This window comes from Zalophus californianus, chromosome 14, assembly GCF_009762305.2.
Source record: "Zalophus californianus isolate mZalCal1 chromosome 14, mZalCal1.pri.v2, whole genome shotgun sequence".
In the NCBI taxonomy this organism is placed as follows: domain Eukaryota; kingdom Metazoa; phylum Chordata; class Mammalia; order Carnivora; family Otariidae; genus Zalophus; species Zalophus californianus.
Genome location: NC_045608.1, coordinates 80,634,842 through 80,651,826, shown reverse-complemented (window position 1 = coordinate 80,651,826; position 16,985 = coordinate 80,634,842). Strand labels below are relative to the sequence as shown.

At 46.7% G+C, this 16,985-nt stretch overlaps 1 protein-coding gene across 1 annotated transcript in view; it reads left to right on the top strand.

The window, feature by feature from the left end:
* The window catches only part of BCL2 (BCL2 apoptosis regulator), a 167,408-nt gene extending 151,572 nt beyond the window's left edge, over positions 1 to 15,836 (top strand). The window contains exon 3 of the mRNA XM_027575631.1: positions 12,778 to 15,836. Within this exon, the coding sequence (XP_027431432.1) occupies positions 12,778 to 12,912 (135 nt within the window). The 3' untranslated portion in view covers positions 12,913 to 15,836. The remainder of the gene's footprint in view (positions 1 to 12,777) is intronic.
* The last annotated feature ends 1,149 nt before the right edge of the window (positions 15,837 to 16,985 follow it).

The following is a 16,985-nucleotide window of genomic DNA, read 5'->3' as shown; positions in this document are numbered from 1 at the left end:
GGGAGCTTTAGGCAGAGCTTGCAACTTACTTGCTGGAGAATGAGAACACCAGGACCGGCACCATCAGGAGCAGATCTGGTCCGAGACAGATGTCTGAGCCTGTCGGCAAGGCAAGGACCCTGGAGCCAGCGCATCATGGACCTTCCAGAAAAGATGCCCATGCTGGCTTCTTAACCAGCCCTGCAAGCAAGGGTCAGACCAGGACTCACTGGAGGCTGGTGGTGCCCCGCTGAGGATGGCACCCCTGCAAACTCATCCTGCTTAGCTCTTTTCATTCTGACATGCCCCCTCCGCGTCTGAGGCCACTTTCAGCAAGTTCCTATTAGGAAGTGTGGGTTCTTTGTACTTCCCACCGCCACCAACCTCAGTCAACACTTGCTGATTTAAACAAGTGAGCATCAGACGTTCGGTCCCCAACTCTGGCCCTCCAAGTTTAATAAATGAAGAACCCCCTTTTCCCCCTGCCCCCCAGCAGTGGTGTCTTGATGACAGCAATTAGGCCAAGCTGCAGAACTCAACAAGCATCTGCTTTCAGTTCCCATTTTTGGCATATTTTCATGAATTAACTCTTGCCGTGGCAGGCTAAGGGGTAGGGACCTTGGCCGCGCCTTGCATTCGCAGGCCACGTGGTGGGCACGGTGAAGCACTGCATGCTCGGCCCAGACGGTGACCTGCAGGGAGCGCACACTCACCTGCCACCAAGCGCACAGTGATAACATTCACGCTCACATGTACCGAGGCAGGTCCAGACCCTGGTGAGGGAACAGGGGAGGGAGCACCGCCGGTGGCCCCAGAACCCAAGGAAGAACAGTTGGTGGGTATCTTCCAAATACTACTCTGCCCGAGGAATCTCCAGCCCACATCAGGCAGTGGAGAGTCTCGTCCTATACAGCGAAGAAGCAAAACTCCCCAACTCCTCCCCACTCCAACATTGGCAGTTCTAACTACAATCGGCATGAGAGGCAGAGAGGTCTGTGGCACAAGTGCCCCGATTATGACCATTCAAACAGAGACGGGAAGCAACAGGCACATCAGAGGCCATGGCGGCTTGGCTAACATGCTGGTGAGAGGAAGACAGAACGAGAGGATGGAGCTGACAGTACAAGGCTCTGAAGCCACGTGTGGATTTGGGGGAAAGGAGGCTGGTGGAGGCCAGAGCGTGGCAGAGGAACCAGGTCAGGGGCTTACAGTAGTTGTGGTAACAACTTCTGACATGCATCAGGATATCCCAAGTCACATCCTAGGAGACACCGATGGAGAGATGGAGAGTAAGATCATTAGCTCTGTAAGCCCAGGGTGGTAGACTGCAGATCAGCTACCAGTAAGGGAAACCTAGGGCCCAGACGGTCAAGTGAGTTGCTCACCCAGATTGGCACCGGCCATCCTGACTTCTCATCCGGGATGGTTTTCACCCAGCATGCCACCTCCACCTCCCACGTTTGTAAAAATTCACGGAAAAGGAAGACAACACTTGTGCAGAGTTTTGAACCAAAGGAGCCCCACTTCCCACACACCCTCGAAGCAAGGGTTACAGAACGATGAGTGTTTCTGTCCAACTCCATGCCGTGTAAAAATAGTTGAGTCCCCTTCTCCATGTAGCATGAGAAATGTAATTAAGGTTATATATAATTATATATATATATATATATAATTGACATTCCATAAAATTCAGCTTAAAGTGATTGTCCCATTGGCTTTTGGTATATTCACAAAGTTGTGCAATCACCACCATTGTGTAATTCCAGAATGTATATCACTCCAGGAAAAAAAATCCCTATACCCATGAGCAGCCACTCTTCATTCTCCTCTCTCCCCAGCCCCTGGCCACAACTGATCTACTTCTGTCCCCATGGATTTGCCTGTTTGGGACATTTCATATAAATGGCATCATACAATATTGTGACCATTTGTGCCTCGCTTCTCTCACTGAGCGTCATGGTTTCAAGGTTCCTCCCATGTTGTAGCTTCAATCAATGCTCCATTCCTTTTTGACGCTGAATAATATTCTTTTGAATGGAGGGACCTCCTTTTGTTTCCCCGTTCACCAGTGGATAGACACTTGGGTTGTTCTCACTTTGGGCTCTTCTGAGTAATGCCGATGTGAATATTTATGCACAAGTGTTGGTGTGGACATCTATTGTTAATTACCTTGGGGTCTATATCTAGAAGCAGAATTGCTGGATCACATGGTAGCTGTTCAACTTTTGGAGGAACCACCCCTGGTTTTCACAGTGGCCCCACCACTTTCCATTGCCACCAGCCACGTGTGAGATCCCCAATTCCCCTTTCTCCCTGCCAACACTTGTTATTGTCCGTTTTTTACATTAGAGCCATGCTCGTGGGTGTGAAGGGACATCTCATTGTGGTTCTGATTTGTATTTCCCTGATGACTAATGATATTGAGCACCTTTTCATGAGTTTCTTGGCCATTTGTGTATCTTCTTTAGTGAAATGTCTCTTCGGGTCTTTGCTGGTTTCTTAAATGGGCTATCTGTCTTTTTAGTGTTGAGTCGTCATAATTACACTTTTTTTGTTTGACGTGCTTTCATACCCTACACAATAGCATCATTTGCCCACACAATGAAAATAGCATGGGTCCAAAACAAGAAGGGGCCAAGTGCCAGAAAATGCAGGGCACTCAGAGGCTTCTAGCCAAAAGAAAGTAGTGGATCGAGGAAGGTAAGGAAGAAAAATGAAGGAACTTTATTTTAACACCAAAACACGGCAAGGCAGATTACTGTGGCTCTGTGCCAGTGAGGTCCTGCAGAAGGCACCCTGCTTAGGGCCTGGGAGGCATGGCTGTGCCATGAGGACAACAGCATGTGTCTCTTCTCTGCTCTCCAGAGCACTGCGGGATCAATGCACCAACACACACAAAGTGCTTTGAATGTATTGAGAAAGCGTTCATGCTCATTAAGGCTACTGTGAATGTGTGAGAATATATATATATAACCGAGTGAGTCTTACAGGGCAGGGCTTGTGTCTTATTTAGCTTTAAGACTCCTCAGCATCTTACAAAAATGCCTGCTTTGTGAATGAATATGCAACCTGAAGATGAGATTTGAAGATCTAGCATAGACGTGGCGTTTAATCTCCCCGGTTTTGGTTTATTGTATGAACACAGTGAACCAAACGGCGCAACTATTAGCATATTTTCAGCCCTCATTGCTGTGCCCATTTCCACCTACAGTCTTTTGAAGCCCTGAATTGTTCACACCTCCTGGCAGGAGGTACCTAGGCCTGCAGGTGGCTGAGTACCCTACCCCTGCAGTATTTGCATAGCTGGCGTGGGGTGGAGAGGAGGGTGGATTTGTCTGTGTGTCTCACTCCTGATCATACCGCCTACCCCAGCCCGGATGGCAGTTAGACTAACAGAACCTGGGTAAACACAGCCTGGAACCTGGCTGGGTGGCCGCAGGATCCCCAGAACATCAGACCCCTTGCAAATTATTTTCATACCGTGCCCAGCTCAGGAAAGAAGGAACCCTTTGGGCTTCTCATTTTCTGCCCTCCCTAGCTCCTGCAGGGGGGCCCCTGCCTGATTTGCATCCTTCACTCAATTTGCATCACAAAATACACCAAAACTTCCCTGGACCAACTTGGGGAGGCGGGCAAGTTTTGTTTTGTGTTTTGTTTGGGTTTTTCATCTCCTGCCATTTCTCTAGCAGGTTTCTAGTTACATCCAGATGACACTTAGCTTAGGTTTCATTTTATGTCTTTGGCCTGGGATGCAGCTAGCCCGTCCTCCCGGGCTCAGGGTCTCCAGGATGAAGCCCTGCTCAACTGCGGATGGCTTTGGGGAGGCAGCCCTGCAAGCCTGGTAGAAGGAGTCATTGTGGGTCTGCAGGCCAGACAGCTGTGTGTCCTTCACTTATGTGCTCCCCGGCTGTTGTTGTTGTTGTTGTTTTGTTTTGTTTTTTTTCGTTTTCCTTTTCCCCCAAACCCGGAATCGATATTTTGGGAGTAAAGGGGGGACAAGGGAGGAGGAGCCGTAGGGACAGAAGCTGGCAACCGCCAAAGCAGCTCTGATATGTACACGGAACCCTCAAGACTCATTCAGCACAAAGTGGCTGCAGAGGAAATCCTGCCGAGCCCATGATAAGGGGGAAATGGAGTCACTTCCTCACCAGCTGCCTTATTCAGGTAGAAAAAGTCCTCACTTCCTCGCGTGTGCTTTGCTGGCCACAACTCACAGAACCCCAGGCAGCTTGCTTCCCCTTTTGATCTCAGCCCAAGTTGAAGTCCAGAAAATCACTGTCTCCTTGGGCGTGTCTCCCTCCTTCCCTCTCTCCTTTGCTTCCTTTCTCTTTCTTGCAGCATCTTTGCTCTTGCCTGGCAATGGCACGTCAGGAGGCTCTGTGCACTGGGGCAGAAATATAGACAGTATCGGGAACGAGGCTCATGCCCCTTTGTGGAATGCCAGCTCCTCGCTACGGAGGGTCTTTATGTTCCTGTAGATGTCCACACACAGCTTGGGACCTCTGAGCCTCTCTTCCCGTCCTGTACACTGGAGCACCAACACTGCCTCTCCTCCCAGTGTCCAGGATTATTGCCTTTTTACCTCCAGGCAGAATTTCCAAAGTGTGTCTTCATAACGCAGCAGGAAGCTTGGAAAATGCCCAGCTTATCCCTCTCTTGGAGACTCAAGGTGCACAGGTAGGGATGATATTCAAAATATTTAACAACCAGTATGGAACAGACACTAACCAGTCAGATCCAATGCTGACTTACAATCTGGCTGAACATCAGCCCCTCATAGGAAGACACCCGAGACGGATTCAAAAAAAAGGCATTTTGAATTTTGTTTTAGCCCATCGTTTATTTGTCCTTTGAACACCCTCCTTTAAAAAATATCATCTATTAAGGTATGTTTGGAAAAACCTGCTCTATAGTGAAAGGGACCCATTATTTCAGTTCCAGAAACATTTGCTGAGTGCCTAATATGTGACAGACACAGGCTCCGGGGAGACAAAGATGAATAAGATGTGGTCCCTGCACCTCCAGGCGCTGAGAGCTGATCAGGAGAAGACAGACACGTAAACAGATCATCTTCAGATTATACAGGGAATAAGGAGTAACTGAAGATAATCTAGCTCGATTTAGGGGCTTAGAGAAAATGATTGCGCTGAATCCTTGAATGAACCAAAGTTAATTTACAAGTGAGCGAAGCTGAGCAGGAGAGCTAGGTTGGGGTCAGAATATTGAGGGTCTTGGGTGCCATGTTAAGGAATTGAGACTTAAGCACGAAAGTGACAGATGTGATTCTGAATAGATCACTCTGGCTGGAAAATGAGAGGAGATGGAAGGTCAGGGTGCCAGACTGGAGGCCGAGAGATCAGGTGGGAAATGATAGCCGCAATCCTGGCGAGAGAAAGTAAATGGGGATAGAGAAATATGTAGGTGGTCAAATCGGTGGTGCATATACTACCCTGCCTGATTCCCTTGCCCTTACCACTACAGTGCTCACTCACTTGGCCTCTAGCGAGGAGACATGGCATCTGTATCTCTTTCCCCGAGGGCTTTCTCTGGCCTCTAGAACCCACTTATCTATGTACACAACTGGCCTAAAGTGCTGGGGTATTGATGCCTCCGTAGGAGCAGTCCTCAGCCAGTGAATGGAAGGAGATGGTGTATAAATACCCCAGCTCCCTAGCACATTAGTGGGATAACAAAAGGTGCATGATCTGCACTGGCCTCCAGTTCTCCCAGCAGCGTTGAACTGCAGGTGCCAACGGCAGTGACCTGCTTGATAAGGTAACTTCATGGCTATTTTCCCCCTCCCCTAGTAGTTTCCTGGGATCATTTCCCAAATAAACTGCTTACACTCAAGTCTTTGTCTTGGGGTCTGCCTCTGGGGGAACCCAGCCTCAGACTGTGGGCTTTACCAATGAATGGGTGAGGGGGTGAGGAAGAGGAAAACCTCTACGGCACTCTGAGAGCGTGGGTTTACTTGACAGCATGGGCATGGGGGAGGCAGGAAAAGAGGCAGGCTTGCTTGAGGGGGCTGTGATAATTCCAGTTGGGGACAGGCTAGGCTGCATTGTCACTTCTAGTGGGACGTAATAGAAAGTAACTGGAATGGGAATCTGGCAGTCAGAGGAGCAGATGGGGCCAGATATAAAGATTTCAGAGTCGTCATCAGAGGGATGGTATATTTAAGACCATGAGAGTGAAGGAGATTGGTCAAAGAGAGAAGATGGTCCAGACAGAAGCCCAGGGAGCACTGAGTACCTATCAGGGCAAACAGAGGAGGTGCCCATGAAGGGGGCAGAGAAGACATTCTTCAGGATGCAAGGATTTTCGGTGGGCTCTGTGTCTGTGTGCCAAAGCACTCAGTAGATGCAACCTGAGAATCATCCAGTGAATTTAGCCACAAGGATGGTGTGTTTTCAGAGGCACAATGGGGGAAGCAGCTGGGCTGAGTGAATTAAAGTGTGGGTGAGAAGACAGCAAATGAGGGTGGGTTTAGTAGCTTGTCCAGAAGGACCAGGAGAAAGATTATGGTTAGGGTGGAACAGCATCAGCCTGGATGTTTTGAGGAAATATGAATGTTTATATGCCAAGGAAAAAGAGAGAGAAGAAACAATGGAGTTGAAATTGTAGTTGAGAGCATGAACAATAGATGGAAGAATGTTCTAGAAGCAAAGGGAAACCGGAACAAGGATGCAGGGTGGAGAGGAGCAGAGAAGGACAGATAGGGTTGTAATCAGTGGGTATGCCAGGACAGGAAGCTGTGGCGATTCTCACCCAAAGGCCCCTATTTTCTCAGAGAAGAAGGGGCTAACATCAGTTGCTAACAGATGAGAACACTGGAGAAAAATGGTAGCTATTCAGAATGGTCATAGAAAGGAACAGAGAAAAGATCTGACCAGGGGTAGAGTAAAGGAGTGCTGAGTGGCTTCAAGAACTCACTGAGTCTGGAGACCATGAGTTTAGAGCAGCACTAGGCTGCATGGCTGGGCGACTTACTTCACCAACACTTCAAGGCCAGATGAGGCTGCTGTGGGGTGGGGTCAGGGTTGGATGCAGAGGAAGGTCAGGGATGGGAGGAAGCAAGTTGAGGGAGGCAGGGAGGAGGCGCCCAGGGAGATAGACGAACCAACTGCTGGCCAGTGTTCTGACCCATTAAGCGTGGGAGGCAAACCCAGTTTCTACTCTTTTCCGCCACCTCATATCTGCTTATCAGTCCTAACTGTAAGTAATTCATTGTGCCTGTCTAGGTTTCATTTGTCTCAAACTACTACAAAAAGGGCTGATGTCTTTACTGGGCATTATTATACTGGTGCGGGTCTGACTGAACTTACTTGGAGGTTCCTTCCAGCCCAAGCTTTTACCATTATTAGGGTTCACCTTTTTCTTTTCCTTCCCTAACCTTCAGATTGTCACGAAGAAGGTGACCCACGGAGACAACATTTTAAAGCCATGAAAAATAGAAAATATCAAAGACATTCTATAGCAGTGTTCGATTTCCTGTTGGCACTATCTGATTTTCTTTTTACTTTCCTCTTACTGCTGACAGGATCTTCTGCTCTGTGCAGGATACAAAATGGCAGCATGCGTTGGTTTCATTTAATTCAAATGCGAGACATCATCTCTTACTGTATTGTATGCTTGTTGAGGGCCGCCTGGCTTTCCCCCTTAGGATCTCCCATGACTGTATAATGCCCATATCCAGCTCAGAGACTGTGGAACGTAGCTGAATTTCTAATTTGTTTATATCCAACCAGGCCATATTAAATTTTCCCAGTGTTCCCAGGAGATCTGCAAACCACCATGAGTCAGGGGCCTGACCTGGAAGACACTGGTTGAGCTGTACCTAGTTCACTAAGAACTATGTTAGGAACATCTTTCCTTGCCAGTAAATATAGGGTACAATTTTTAATGGCTGAACACCATTCCATTGTATCAATGTGCCAGGAGTTTACCTAACCAATCATATTTTCAGACATTTCAGTCCTCTTCAGGTTTTAAGTATTATAACCAAACCTGTGCATTTTACTATTTTTCCAAGATAAATAATTAGGAGTGGAATTCCTAACAAATGGGTAATATTCTTAAAGCTTCTGATATGCATTGCCAAATGCAAATACAATTTATCTTTACCTGGGAGTCCATCAATTGTGTAAGAATATCTGGGACTCCCACCCCCAGCCCCCACCCCATCCTTTTCAGCGGAACTCGGTATTCTTTTCAGTTTTTGCCAATCTGACTCATTTGTTTTTTAATCTCACTTTATTTGGAATCAGGTTTAAGTGAAACTTCTTGAAGGGTAGTGGAGGGAAGAGGAAAATTTTGGAGAGCAGGCTGCCTCAAGGGAGAGGTGTGTGTGTGTGTGTGTGTGTGTGTGTGTGTGTGTGTGTGTGTGTGTGTGTGTGTGAGAGAGAGAGAGAGAGAGACAGAGAGAAAGAGAGAGAATCAGGTGGGAGAGGTCCCATGACCAAACTGCAAGAAGGCTGAGGACACTTTTGCGATCCCCCCCTGCTTGGGAGTCTCGAGTATGATCTGCTCCTGTCCACACCTCCCTGGCTTACTTCCAACTCTGCAGCAAGGGTCTGGGGTCAGGGAGTCTGGCCATCCGCCCTGGTGGGCCAGCTCTGAATGGAACTCGGACTCAGATCATCTGTGGCCTCTGAATTTGGGGGAGAAGCCATCTGTGAAGGAGCACCCAGAGCCAGGGCACGGCCCGCCTCTTGTCAGAGGGGTGGTCAGCTGAAGGAGAAAGGCCGCTCACCTGGGAACCTGGCGCGCACGTCCGGGAACGGGGAGGCGCTCCTGCCCCCCCCCCCCCCCGCCCCCAGACGTGAGCCAGGGTTGCGGTGCCCTCCCAAGTGTACAGACTGGGATTTTATCCGTATCACATGATGATGGCTCAGGTTTTCTTTTTCCCTCTTTGTTGCTTTTAATACATAAAATGAGCATATGTTTATTTAAAACAGCTTTCAAACTTAAACAAATAATGACAGACTGTTCAAACAGACTTCGGAAATCGCCCTAATCAGGATGTTTGAAAAAGCAAGAAGACGCTCTATAAAAGGAGCTTTTAGGACCTCCAGTCCCGAAACAACAGGGTCTGCTTTGCACTTTGCAGTTGTGGATGGGCAAGGCCTGGGGGCTGGATTCAGTCTTGGGGTGGGGGGTCAAATGACACCCCTGAGCCCTACCACCTGATTTAGTAATTTCTGAGGAAGTAGAGATGGGCAGTGTGTTATCAATTTCCGTCCTTGACCAGAACATGTCACATGTATATTTGTACACTTTAACTCATAACTTCTATAGCAATGACCAGGTATCTTCAGAACCAAAAACGGATTCCTTCAGGGGAGCTCCTGTGAAAGAGCAAACTAAGTAGGCCCTCTGGAGGGCAGGGCAGGTGTAGGAGGGTTGGAGCAGGTTTGCAAGAGGGCAGACCAGCGGAAAAAGTTAATACATGCACTAGTTCACATTCGAGGCCACGTTTACAAAGGGCTTTGAGTCGCCTATGTTAATCTTCACAGCAGCCAATTTTATGGGTGAAATAAATGAGGCTCGGGGTTGGATAATTCATTTAAGATCAGAAGGAATAAAATGTAAAAACTGGGATTTCACCCAGACCTCCTTTCCCAAGTGGAGAGCTGTACCCAGACCCCTGGGGCTGTGTCAGCAACTCTGTGCTCATTCTTTGGGTCAGGGGATGCTACTTTAGCTCATCTCACACTAGAAATGATGTTTTTTCTTTATAGTGCACACCAGAAACGGCCCATTAGGTCCATTAGGAGCACAGTTATTTATGTGAGGGGGTGGTGGTCGGGAGAGGGAATCGTTCAGCCCCAGAGAGGTAGGGATATTTGGAGAGGCATTTCTTCTGCACCCTGGTGTCGGTGTCGTGCCCCAGGCGAACAGGGAGAAAATGCCAGCCCCAGTTTGTCCCACTTCCCCCACTTTCTCAGGATGGCTCCGTGGCCAGAAAGTTCAGATGGCAAGGGGCTGAGTCTGTTTGCCGTTCTGCCACGGAAGACCCCATTGGTACTAAAGGAAGGCAGGACCAGACCATCGACCCTCTCAGTGTCGAGCCACGTTGCATACAGCACAGGGCTTGGGTCCTAAAGTGTTCCGGGCACAGGCTGCTGTGGGAGGTTCCGGCCTGCCCATCCCTTGGAGAGATCAGCCTGGAACGGTGGGCTATTAGCTGTTTGCAGCTGTGTCTGTGGGATCCCGGGATGCACTTTACAAGAAGCAGTTTCTCCTGCTCATAAATCTGTCCTGACCCCTTCCTGCCCCATTTATCCCTGATTATATATAGGGAAGGTATGTTCCTTGACAAGCAGTCAGGATTGTTACCTCAGCTTTGTGCTGAGAACACTGCACACATATTTCATTTCTGTCTATTGCCTTGCTTTCCTAAGGCTCAAATGTAGAAAGCGTCAACAATAGATTAAAAAAAAGAAGAAACCGCTTGCGCCCTCTCCTGGTAAAGGTTAATGTAGTGCGTCTGCAAGCCCAGGGCACCCACTTGCTGGGGAGCAGTTACTTGTCCAGGCTAACTCACTCATCTTGTGTTAATCTGAGCAAAGCCCTTGACACAGGAGATGGACCATTAGGTTTTCTGTGGTCCATGATCAGAGTTTCTCCTAAACCGTTCTTCACACGGTTTCTCAGCCTCAGCTCTGTTGGCACTTTGGGCTGGGGACTATCCTGTGCGTTGTGGAATCCTGAACGGCATCCCTGCCCTCTACCCATTACAACCAGCAGTACCCCTACCAAAAATGTTTCCAGACATTGCCAGATGTCCCCTGGGGCCAAGGTTAGCCCCAGTGAGAACCACTGCCCTAAACCCTTGTCTGACTTTTGTACAAAGTGTCACTGCTCAAGGGCAACCAGTGAGGGAGTGAGAATACCTCATCACAAACCTTTTGTGACAGTCAGGAGCAATTTTGATGACGGATCAGCTGGGTTCATTTCTAGGAATTTGTCCCCAAAAAGCAACTTAGCAAGTGGACAGGAATTCATGCACAAAAATGTATCATAATATTATTTATGACAGCAAAAGTTTCAAAAAGATAAAGATTCGGGTAAATCGAGGACAGACTATATGAAACGGAATACTAGACAGTCATGAAAATGATTGTGTAGATCTGTATTTAATAGCATAACAAGTTCCCCTAATGATGCCTTGAACTCTCACCTTCAAGACGACTCCTCAGATTCCCAGAGGTTGTTACGTATAGAAGGAATCATTTCAAACAGGCAAAGTAAGCATCTGGTGAAGCATTAGACCAAAGACAAAATTCAAACCAATGACTGAATTCAGAAACCTTTAAGCGCCAATTGAACAGGCACTTATTAAGCGCCTACATGTACCAAAACCACGAACAGCACAGGAGAGACAAAGCTGATCCCTGGTCCCTCCGTGCAGCACTTGCCTTAAACAGAAAAAAACACTGACCATTGTCAGAACCACCTCCACACAGCAGTGCTACAAGTGTGGGTGTGTTACTGTCTCGTGGGCTCTGATGCTGCGTTGTTGGGAGTGATGTGGAAGTGTGTCTTGTTCTCTTCATGTCTGAATAAATCATACCAAGCAAAAAGAATTTCATTTACTGGTTTATATATTCAGATATACTTAGAGAGTTGTCCAACTACTCACTGGATCCAACAAATGTCCCCCAACAAATCTAAGAAATGAGCAATCAGTCCAGTCCAATTCAATCCAGTCCAAAACAATCTGAAGAACTTGGCCATGACTCCCATTGTAACCCCGCAGACCTGACTTCGAGGCAGCAATAGGAAAGGATGAGAGGAGCCGTCTTCCTTCCTCGGGTCCTTGTGTGTCCAGTGACATGTAACTGACCATAAGTGACCACATGCTTTGTGAAGTTCACAACTTGAGTTAAAGGCAGGATTGTGGTCATCCAGCCTGGCCACTCCCGGAAGAGACCTCAGCTGAGACAACTTTTTTACCCAGGGAGAACCCTGTTGTTGACTTTCAGAGGCTAGGCATGCCACCAGGGGAGGCCACCTTGCTTGTATGGACCGTACCAGCATCCTGGACCGACCAAGCACTCACAGAGCTGGTGTGAGCCGTGGGAGGGCATCAGCGACTGAAGAACACTGGTTTGGACCTGGGTTCGAATCCTGGCAGTGCCATTGATTAGACAAATCCCTTAACCTCTGTTTCCGCCCCCCCCCAGTTTTTTTTTCCCCCTTTACAGAACAGAATTAAATAAAATGACTCCATAATATTGGTATGAAGAGTAAATAAAATAATGCACTTGAGGCATTTATTACAAGTGCCTGGCATATAGCAAGCATTCCATCAAGGAGCTTACTTGTAGCTACTGTTTCTTATTATTTTTAGGAATGGCCATGCTAGCTAAAATTGCAAAGCCTAGCCTCCAGTAGTTTCTAGCTGCCTTTGCTGTTTTATTTTTCTCCTTAGCACTTAGCACTCTCTTGCACATTCTATGGTACATTGATTTTACCATCTACAGCCCGCAACCAGATAAAAGCCCGGTGAAGTAGGAACTTTTAGTCTCCTTCCCTCACTGCTGTGTTTGTCTCTGTGGTACCTGGCCCATCAATAGGATCTCGACAAATACTTCTTGAATGAGAGTTAAAAAAAAAAAAAAAAAAAAAGGAGGTCCAAATCACTGCCCCCGAAGAGCGTTTTACTTTTCCCCACACTGGGCAGAAGGCGCCCGGGTCCTTGGGCTGGACACTACCCTCCCTGTAGGCTGGCATGCTGTGCTCTCTCTTTCTCTAATTCTCTTTCTTTTTCTCCCCCTCTCCCGTCCCCCGCAGGATGCCTTTGTGGAGCTGTACGGCCCCAGCATGCAGCCTCTGTTTGACTTCTCCTGGCTGTCTCTGAAGGCCCTTCTCAGTCTGGCCCTGGTGGGAGCTTGCATCACCCTGGGTGCCTACCTGGGCCACAAATGAAGTCAGTAGGCCTGCCACAAACAAATATGCAAAAGGTTCACTAAAGCAGTAGAAATATATGCATTGCCAGTGATGATGTACCATGAAATGAAGCTGTGGTCTCTTAAACACAAAACATAAAACGAAACAAAAACAGCTTTTGGGCTCAGTGTCGAATCAGCTATTTACTGCCAAAGGGAAATACCATTTATTTTTTACATTATCAAGAAAAAAAAAAAAGAAGATTTATTTATTTAAGTCCCATCGAACCTCCTGTCTTTGGAAACCCTGCCACTAATTGCCAAGCCTACCTGTGCAGCTCCACCTGGATCTCCTGTGCCTATAAACACGGATTTGTTTTCCATGTTGTTGGCTGGACTGACTCACCATCTGAAGAGCAAACAAACTGACTAAGGACTGGACTGTTCCAGAAGCCGGGTGTCTGGCTGCTGGAGGTTAGGAAGAAGGTGTTCATTTTCCTTGCTTTTTTTTTTTTTTTTTTTTGCTCTGGGGGCTGCGATATGAAGAGAGGGAAGGTGCTCGGTCGGAAGTCCATTCTTCCCTGGCCTGAAGAACAGACACTTAGCATTTGGCTCACATGGTACATACCCGGTTGGAAGAAAAAAGAAAAAAACCAAACCTAGGGAACTTCAGATGGACTTGGTGTGCACCAAGACTTCCACACCGAAGGACAGTGATGGGGAAAATGCCGTGAAACCATAGGAAAGTATTTTTTTAAGCTACCAATTGTGCCGAGAAGCATTCTAGCAATTTATCCAATAGCATCCAGTACCTTAAAGCCCTGATGTGTATATTCAGACATTTTGGATACACTCTCCCCCAGATACTGGCTCTGTGTGTGTATGAAACTGAATCCTCCAGAACGCGAGGAAGTGAACGTTTTGGTGACTTATCCAGAAGCATCAGGCCGCCACAAGTGCCTGCGTTTCCCTAAGAGGCCACGGCCTGAAGTCCCGCCTCGCCCCAGCTCGGAGGCCTGGTCCTGGCAACGGAGCCTGGGCACCGGCTGGCCTGCTCGGAGGGCTGTCAACAGGGCAGTGTGGTCTCCGAATGTCTGGAAGCTGACAGAGCTCAGAATGCCCCTGTCAAGAAAGAACAGTCGTGGCCCTGGGCGTGTTACCCGGGGCCCCCTGCTCGGGCCCTTTCCCTCGTGGAGCAGGGAACCTGGAAGCCAAGGCTCCTAAGACGTTGATCGCTGCGGAGGGAAGGCAACAGAGGCACCGCAGAGGGAGGTGGCGTCCCGCCACCGGGAGGAAACCGAGGGAAGGACACGCGCGCAGCCTGGGCGCCGTGTGGCCGCGGCGCATGCGTGCTGGCTGCGCAGTCGAAAGCGAGGCTTGAAATGACTTTTGGGGAAAGTCGGAAATCCTAAAGGAAGCGTTGAAATGAGGTGTCATGGATTAATTGACCTATGTCTCTGGAATTATGATGTAAAACATTACCTTGTCATTGTAGTTTGGGATTTTTTTTTTTTTTCTGGAAAACCTGACAGGGGGGAAAAAAAAGTTCCAGGTGTGGAATGTGGGAATTATCTGTACATCCTGGGGCATTAAAAAAGAAAAGAAAAAAAAAAAAAAGTCAGTGGTGGAAACTCTAGAGAAGTAGTAAAGAAGTGAAATCTCCAGCGAATAAACTAGAAAATCTTTTTTTCAAGTTTGGAGTCAGCTTTGAGACATTCATGGAATAACTGTGGCATTATTGCATTATATACCATTTATCTGTATTAACTTTGGAATGTACTATGTTCAATGTTTAATGCTGTGGTTGATATTTTGAAAGCTGCTTTAAGAAAAAAAGATACATGCATCTCAGCATTTTTTTTTAAAGTTGTATTTAGTTATGGCCTCTACACTCTTCATTAGCAAAAATTATCATTTTTCTATTTGGGATTTTTGTCTCAACTGTTTAAAAGCATTTCTGAGAAGGTGAGAGAAGCCCTGGGTCTCAGCGACCCGAAAACCCTGGAGCATGTTGGCCACTGGGGAGCTTTGCTTCAACCAACTTATGTGTATTTCCATGTCAACAAAATTGTGTATTGTGAAGGATGTATCTGTTGTCCCTTTGACCTTGTTCCTTGAAGGTTTACTAGTCCCTGGGCAAATCAGGATCTAACACATTATTTAGGAGGACATACATGTTTGGTTAAACCCATGAGATTCATTCAGTTGAAAATCCAGATGGGAAATGACCAGGGGATTAAATTCTGGCCATGACGGTGTGACCTTCAGAGGGTTGCTTTATGTGGTCTGTTTTGACAGAGACCCGTCTAGAGCACTCCTGCCCTCCTTCCACAGGGCCCTTTCCTTGGCTGTCCTTCAGATTCTTCCTGAAATGCAGTGATGCCTGTGCCCCACCCTGAGAAAGCAGGAAACCCGTGGTATGAAGCCAGACCTCCCTGGCAGGCCTCAGGGAATCGAATGATCAGACCTTTGAATGATTCTAATTTTTAAAGCGAAATACTATTTTATGAAAGGTTTACATTGTCAAAAGCGATGAGTATGGAATATCAAATCCTGTGCTGCTATCCTACCAAGATCATTTTAGTGGAGTCAATTCGCAGTACACTCCAAGTGGCAAAATCCTCCAAGCTGCTTTAGAAGTAACAATGAAGAACACAGACATTTTTAATATAAAGCCTGTTTGTCTTTTTGTTGTTGTTGTTATTGTTTGTATTGTTCAAAGGCAGAGTATTCTAAAAATGTATATATATAAAAAAAGGTCATGGGGGCTAACTTCTGGCTGGTTTTCTTTTGCTGTGGGGTATTGTTCTCTGGTTTTAATGGTAAATGTGCCTGGCTGCCTAACCCCCCCCAAAACTGTACAGTATGGTGGCTTCACTCGTTCTAAGAGTAGTTGATGTTGCATTTTTCTTGTTCTAAAAAACATGTTAGAAGCAATGAACGTATATAAAAGTCTCAACTAGTCCTTTTTTTCCTCCTTTCTTTTAAGTGTGTCAATTACTTTGCTGTCAGACAACAGAGAAGCATTCCTACCAATTTTGTGTTGAGAAAGGATTCACACCTGCATTACTCCCAACATGGTGGATATGTGGGCCAAGGTCAGGGTTAAATAGAACACATACATTTTCCAAATTGGGATCAAGGGCTCTAAAAGGAGCCACAAGGAGCAAAGCACCCAGGAGCCACCTCGGTCCGCCCAAGATCTCACGGCAGGTTGAATGACAAATGACATGCTCCACAGCACACAGTTCATCTCTGAGTTTGCAGGCTGAAAATTCTTGTAAGTTTAAGATTTGAAGTAAAGTCACATTTCACATTAAGGAAGCACTTTGCTATAGTTCAAGCAAAACAAAACAAAACAAAACAAAACACACCCCCAACATCCTCTGCCCCAACCTACTTACCTCTGCATATTCAGATATGACCTTCCATTCAGATATGACTTGTGTTTCATTAGTAACTGTTTATTGTTTCTCATCCGAGGACCCAGGCCTGGCCCAATATGGGAAATTAGGATAAGTCAAGAGGAGTTATAATAATCAGGATTAAATGTAAATAAGTAGTCTACAATTAAACTTAGGCTAAAATGACTAATTTATAAATGTGAACTTCAATGCTAATTTCAATTGTACTTTTAGGGCAGGGGCTGTTTTTATACTTTCTTATCACTTATAGTTAGTAATGTACACCTACTCTATCAGAAAAAAACAGGAAGGCCTTGAAATATAAGCCTTTCTAAGGAAATTAGGGAGTCCATTAAAATTCTATTCTGATCTTATTCTGTGGTGTCTTTTGCAGTCCAGACAAATGTGGTTACACACTTTTTAAGAAATACAATTCTACATTGTCAGGCTTATGAAGGTTCCAATCAGATCTTTATTGTTATTCAATTTGGATCTTTTCAGGGATTTTTTTTTTAATTATTATGGGACAAAGGACATTTGTTGCTGGGATGGGAGGGAAGAAGAATTTTCAGAGGAGCAAAACATTCCCAAGACTGAATCAGGAGGTTTTCAGAATAGCCAGCACTGTGGGGTATGAAATGGAAGCAAGCAGGACCTTTACGAGGGTCCGTGTGATGCCTCTGTGAAGGACCTTCTGCAATAAATGAGA